The 7,416-nt window shown below is 32.0% G+C and overlaps 1 protein-coding gene across 1 annotated transcript in view; it reads right to left on the reverse strand.

Moving 5' to 3' along the window:
- Positions 1 to 3,658: 3,658 nt before the first annotated feature.
- The window catches only part of LOC101511906 (uncharacterized), a 4,057-nt gene continuing 299 nt past the window's right edge, over positions 3,659 to 7,416 (reverse strand). The window contains exons 2-4 of the mRNA XM_004506186.4: positions 6,695 to 6,971; positions 5,406 to 5,653; positions 3,659 to 4,206 (exon numbers count right to left, since the gene is read on the reverse strand). Coding sequence (XP_004506243.1) covers positions 3,847 to 4,206; positions 5,406 to 5,653; positions 6,695 to 6,938 — 852 coding nt within the window. The 5' untranslated portion in view covers positions 6,939 to 6,971 and the 3' untranslated portion in view covers positions 3,659 to 3,846. The remainder of the gene's footprint in view (positions 4,207 to 5,405; positions 5,654 to 6,694; positions 6,972 to 7,416) is intronic.

Raw genomic sequence — 7,416 nt, forward strand, 5'->3', positions numbered from 1 at the left:
TTCAGAATAAAAATAATCCTTCTTTGAAATAGCTTTTTTACTTTATTGGTTTAGCATTTAAAGCAATTCTGTCCTTTTTAGAAAATACTCTTGACGTTTCTTTATTGATCTTGGATGGTACATTATCTGTCTTGAGTCTTGAGTGTAGCTTGAGAATGTTGGAGATGAATTACAGATCAAATCAAAGAAGAAACAGAGTTGCTGTTATTGTGCAGAAAACGGAGAATGATTAACGTTCTTGGTTTGTCAGTTTGAACTTTCTTGAGCTTCAATAATCATTCTGGAGTTCCCATTTTAAACGTTCTGGATTTCCTTTGTAATTGTCTTGTCATATGTCCAGTTTGATCAAACTTTCTTGGCACTTGATTTTTGGAGTTTGCAAACTGTCATGACTTTTGTCTGTCTTTGAGTCCTTTGATCTTTGAGACCAAATAGCTTTTTTGAGTTTGGATGAATCCTACTTGTTCCTTGCCATGTACTGATTATATATGAATAATTTTCAAGGCAAACTTTTTGTCAAAGAGATAGAAAAGTTTGACCAATATGCTGTGATGGACAGTTGTTGAAGCTGGAGATCATTCTCTGTTATGATGCAGAATGATCTTGTTGCTGTCTTTTCTTGATTTGCTTGATTCTGTTCTTAATTAAATCCACTCAAAAACAAATGTTAAATTAACATAACATTTTAGAATCATAATTAATTTTCTTAATTAACCTTTGTTTATTTTCATCGAAACTTTAAATATAGAGTTTGTCTCAACACACACACCTATCTTCAAGATGAAGACCACACTTCACTGTTGCAAGATAGACACCTAGAGAATCCTCTGTAGGAAACCCTTCAAGATCACTTTCTTTAGTCATCGACACATAATCCACTGATATCCCCTTGATGATTCGCTTCAAAACTTGATTGCGCACCTAAATTGATCAAGAAATTTTTTTCAATCAATGGTATAATCTTGAATGCTTGAGCATGAAGAATGAGTGAAAGCATTCTTGTGTTTATAAATGAATAGAAAATCTTTTATATGATGCATGAAAAAGTTAGGCCAATGAAAATTGTTTTCTATGAGAAATAACCACTTTGTAACAATCATGACAACTTTAAAACTTTCAAATTTCAAGACTGCAGATTTGGTAAGTCGATTCACACCTCCTGTAAGTTAACTTACACATATTTAAAAAATCAATTTTAAAATATGAAGATGTGTTAGTCAATTCACACAGGGGTAAGTCGTCTCACAAAATCTTATGTCTTATTGGTAAGCTAATTCACATGAGAGATTAGTCAATTTACCATCCTAGGATTTCAAAAATTGAGTACTTGAAGTTCATAAATCGAATCATAAGTTGGTAAGTTGATTCATAGAGATAAAAGTCACTTAAAAAAGGTTTTTGAAGTGTTTTAAATCATGCTAGAAAGTGTATGCATGCTAAAACAACATGTAATAACACTTATGCATGATAAAACTATCTTTTTCATGATTTTTTTTTTTTGATCAAGTAGTATATATGCAAGAGCTAGAGAATGAATCGACAACGTATACACAAACACCATGTAAACTAAACAAAATTACATCACTCAAAATATTAAATCTAGAAACTAACTTATGAGACACATTACACTTATAGTCCCTTCAGCCACTTTTTATCATAATAATTATTCTTACCTTATATTTTTCATTCAAATTTTTGACATATTATTAATATTCTTTTAGATAAAAAAAATATATAAAAAAGATACAATATTACTCCAATATGTTGTATAGCTAATTCATTTATTCGTGAAAAATGATTTTTTAACTGGTTGATTAGTGATAAATATTTATCTTGTGTATAATTTGTATATTAAATTAATTATTATATTATAATTTTCATCAAGTTTTTATTTAAAAGATATCTAAGAGACATACTACTATTGAAACAAATATTTATCTTTTAATTAAGCAATCCTCTTTTTTCACGGAAGATAGGTGGTTTAGGGTTAATTTCTGGTCTAGAAATACCTTTCTAAATTGTTTTTTTAAAATCTAAATAAGATATTTTTACACATATTTAATTTTTTTCTTTATGTTGTCGTCTTAGTAAGGTGTTGTTTTTGTTTATGTTGTCGTCTAGTTGTGATGTTCATTTGACGTCATCAATATTATAACTTCAAAGATACAGGTATTCTAGACACCATTTCAATTTTGTCATATTTAAAGGTTTTATCACATTTGTATATATTTTACCATTTATAAACTATTAATATTGATGTATTGAATTTGTCCGCTCATTCATTATTTTAAATTTTAATGACTTTGAATGTATTGTTTCTCGATCGATTTAATTTATATTAATATTTTTTTTATTTAAAAAAAAAAGTATTTTGAACCTAATGGTATATATCTAATTCACGATATTAAATTATATAATATGAAGATCATGGGCAAATGATGAATTTTGGAAGAGGTAGAGGTCATAAGATGAGTTTGTCTGAAAGGAAGAAGTTAAACATAGAGAATCTGAAAGGTCAAATCAAACAAGTTGGTGGGGTTAATTGGGATCCAATCCATGTGTGCCTCTCTGAGAAAGTTGGTCTTGTTTAAAATAAAAATAAAAATAAAGAAAAAATGAAAGGGACTTGGCTTTTATCTTTTGGCTGCAGAAAACAATAAATAAATAAATAAATGGATGTCTCTCTGAAACTATTTGGAGTGTCATGTCACTTACAGACTTGCCATTTACGAGAAGTGCCATCACCTTTACCTCCAAATATATGTAAGATCCTTCGGTGGACCAGGATTAATCAACCACAGATATGCCAAATGTAATTTTAGTAATGGACAAAACCTTCACTTTGATAACTATAAGCAAAAGGTATATATTTTTAACGGGTGTTTCAAGGACAATTTTTTAATTGAGTTAAAAGGATAAAATTTGTATTTTTTTAATATATTTTAAGAAATATATTTTTTATATTTGAATTTTTAACATTATTTTCAGGTATTTGTTGGATTTTTTTTTTAAATTATAAAATTTAAGGTGAAAGAATGATATTCAATCTAAATAGATTTGTATTTATCTTCTTTTAATGGCACTAGCAAAATTTGAACAAACCTTTTTTTTAGCATTAGATCAATCCATAAGAGATAGCATCTAATTTCAAATTTTAGGTGTAGTATAATTTTGTTTAAATTTCTATATGAATTTTGTTTATTACTTGAACTATGCTCGGAATGCTGTTTATTCTCAACTTTTCCCAATTGAAATAATACCTGTTGAGTAACACCATTTTAGGTAAAATTCATCTGGTTTGAATTAATGCTTTTCTTTTCAAATTATAGTGAAGCAATTGTGTGCTTGTTTTGACTGTTGAGCATAGAATTATAGTGGGACTGGTGAAATTTTGACATTAAATATGCCATTCCTTTTCTTCAAATGTATTGATTTGGTAAGTTTTCGAAGTATTCTGTAACATGGATGAGAAATGTCAAAATGCTATTGTTTTTGTCCATTTCTCACTATTTCAGAATTGAAGGATCACATGTGACAAAAGTGCTGTGTGGAGTGATGGCGGAGTCAATAGTTTAGTGGCAACAAGGAGCTTGTGTGTAGAATGGTGCGCGATAGTTCTTCATCTGAAGTGTTTTTTAAGAAAATATAGATCAATCAATTTAAAAGTAAAGTAAATCTCAGCCACAGTGATTTTAAATTATATGTCAATTTCTTGAGAAAATGGAGAGGATCCGGTTCAACCAAACATCCCACCGATCCTACATCCAACTGAATTGATGTCAATATATGCAATTTAAATTGCACTCAGTACAAACCCAACCTGGGAGGTGAACTTTTAGTCAAAACTCAGTTGTAGTAGCGCGAACCAGTGTCATAAACACGGCCCCCAGGATATGGACCTCTAGGTTCAAATCCTTGATCTCTTGCATTTCCAAGAAATCGAGATCGCTCTCTGTAGGGATCAAAGTGATCGGCCGAATAGCCTCGTTGGGGTTCACCACCAGAAGCTGAAGCAGGAACATTGGTGTGAGCATGAGGGTCTTTGGGTGCCGTGCCACTACTGGAGTAAGGATCCCGAATTATTTGCTCATACTTCTGTTGTCTTGCACGCGACTCCCTTTGAAGAAATTCAGCTCTACGGCTTTCATGCCGTGCGCGGAGTGCTTCCAGTTTTTCTTCATACTGACTATTGATTGCATTTATTTTCTGACAAGGAAAAACACAGTGGAACTCGTTAAAGCTATAAATTGAGAAATATAGGTGCAGAGAATGCATAAAAATATCTAGTTTCAACATGAATAAGATTTATTTTGATCAAGGAAAGATGCAGACTGCGGAACTAGACTCAGTGCTAACATTCAGCTGACATATGACATACCCAACTAAAAGTATCAAGATCGGACAACATCCGAAGTCAGTTTATCCTTTAAACAATGAAAAAAGAAGCAACTTTGCTTGCATAATCACTTCAAGTTTATTGACTATCATGGAAACTAGCCAATACAAACAATTTTTTCATTCAGAAGTTTTACTGTGAATGTCCTCAGAAGTCCATTGATAAGCTTGCACTGCTGGGATGCAGTCCAATCCATGCCAATGGAGGATTCTGCAGGAGGACCTGTACCTGATACTTCTTTCTTTAACAGCATATATCATCTTAATTAGCTACACTTATCTTTAAAACAAGCAATCCACTCAAGAAATCCCAAAATGCATTATACCAAAGAGGAACCAAATCTTAGAGAGAAGCAAGTGTCACTTTACTCTTACAGAAGATCCAAGAAAAGAGGATTGAGAAAACATGCGTTCTCTCTTTTTTTTTCCTTTCACTTTATTGTTTGGGTCTGCCTTTGCAAAAAAAAGCCTTAAATTTTGGATCATTACATTATGACTTTAATAAAGGAAATTGTCTTAAGTTCAATAGACATTATTGACAATACGAAAGCAGAAAAATGTATGCAACAATGGCCTCTAACAAAGTAAGACCCTTCACGGGTCAAAGAATCTAGTTAAGGTGAACTAGCATTAAAAAAATCTTGAAACATCTCTACCAGGCAATCAGCATGCATGTCATAGCTAAGACAAGTCATCCAATGAACGCAGCACATGTTTTTAATATGAAATTAGGAATAAGTTTCATAACCTGGAAAACAGTTATTTAATTGAACCATAAAACATTATTCATTCTATTAAAGCTGACCATTTGTTTATAAAACTAAATAACTGCAAAAGCAGTCTAGACCTTCGATGGCTCTTGCAGGATCTAGACTCAATCCATCGAAAGTGTTGCATGACTATTATGAAAGAGAAAGAAAAATAAGAAATAAAAGTTGACAAATGTGTAGCAGATTTTGAATTTATAAAGAACCAAGTGAAAAATAATACTAATAATATTTAACACTAACCTCTCTGTGTCGGGCATGTTCTGCATCTTCAACATCCTGCTGTTCTTTAGTCATTTTAATAATGTCATCATGAAAATTCTGCTCAAGACCTTCAAAAGTTTGTGATAAATGATTTCTTTCATATCTAACATCCATATCTTCTTCATGGGCCTGAGATCTGGAATCACTGTTACTCCGACTCTGCAAAGCCAATTTAGGATCAGGCCTCTGTCCTTGAAAATAGGACCTCGAAGCATCACCCCCTTGACCTGAACATGCAATGTTTCCTTAAGTTTCAGAAACTGAAAACCATTTTCATTATATAAATAGCAAATTTGTAACTAAGCAACTTAAACACGGTAGCTAATGTTCTAACAATTAAAAAGTATGATAGTTTAGGTAAATATGGAAATGTTTGCTGAACAAGTATATTATAGTTTAACAACATAAAATACTCATCTTATAAGAGCTTTATTCATCTTATATAAATCATGAACTGCTTATAAGTGCAATGACTGAAAAATAAGAAGCTTTGACAGCTAGGGTTACAAAGAAGACCAGGAATGTGAATGATAATAATAATAACACCACACATTTACCAACAAATTTGAAAGGGAAACATTTAAATGAATTAAGCTGCTGAATCAAATCAAGTCACATGATACCATCAATGATCTGTTACGCAAAGGACTTCCTAACATAATTGCTACGAGGCACACATGTAGTGAGTTATTTTTTTCATAGTAGAATTTATCATGTGTTTAACTTCTAGCAACAACATAAAAAGCAGTATAATATATCATACACACACTGCTCAAGTCTGTATATTTCATTGTAGTGAAAACTACCCCTATCAAGCAGAATTTGAATCAACATTTCAGTCTATTTCATTAAAAAACTATTGTATCTATTAACCTTGGCACAGATGAACTTAAATAACTCACGGACTAGTCAATGCTTTTGTAGATATAAAATGGATTCACAAAAAATATAAATTTTTAATTATGAGAAACTGTAAAATGTAACATGATTTACAAGTTAGAACTTCACAAACCACAATGTGTCAATCACGTCAGAGGTCTTTGAGTATCAAATGTAATGATCGACTTTGCCTAATCCATATGTAGTTCTTGTCTAGGTTTATCGGAGTTGTCAACTACGGAACACAGAAAAATAGTGGTTTGTTCCAATTCTGCTATACTACAATGCTATAGCGCCGCAATGACCACTATTTGACAATACTAAGTATAATAGATCCTTTAACAAAAGGATTCACAAGCAAGCATGAGGAGACAATGAATAACACTTGCCTTCATTAAACATGTGAGATGTCATTGAATTAGACATCTTGGATTCATCCAATTCCCATCTCCACTGACCCTCTGGCTTCAAATTCGAATAGGGATTCTCTCTTTCCGGAGTGAAGGCCTCTAGCCGTCCTTCAAAGTTACCAGACTTAGGTTCCACCCTTTGACCAACCATATGATGATGATGCATCTGGGAAGCTCCATAACTATTGGCAGACGCATCACCATACTGCCCTTGCCGCCTCATTGTTTCCAGAAATTTTTATGTGAACAGCACAACCTATGACACATTAAAGTCACAAAAACGCAAACATTATCACTTAACCACATAATCTACACCGAAATTTTATGCAATCATGCATGTACATGTATTTTAGCCTCATATGAAACACTCCACGATTAAGGGCTTGTTTGGATTGGCAAATTTGAACTTATCTATTAATATAAGCAATTGTGAAACATTTTGGAAAAGCTTATAGAAGCAGCTTATGACATGTTCATAAACTGTTTTCAGCTAATTTCCATAAGTTCTCAAGACTAACTCATATGAAAATAGTTTGACTTTATTTTATATTTTGTTACAAAATAGCTTATGTATAAGCACTTACACTTATGCTATAAGTACTTAAATAAACTATTTATCCAAACAGGGTCTAAATTGAAAAATAAACTGCAGAATAATACATAGTTTCTCAAGTGTGCACAGCGTCAAATTCAATCGGAAG

The sequence above is a fragment of the Cicer arietinum genome, chromosome 6 (genome assembly GCF_000331145.2).
Source record: "Cicer arietinum cultivar CDC Frontier isolate Library 1 chromosome 6, Cicar.CDCFrontier_v2.0, whole genome shotgun sequence".
Classification (NCBI taxonomy): domain Eukaryota; kingdom Viridiplantae; phylum Streptophyta; class Magnoliopsida; order Fabales; family Fabaceae; genus Cicer; species Cicer arietinum.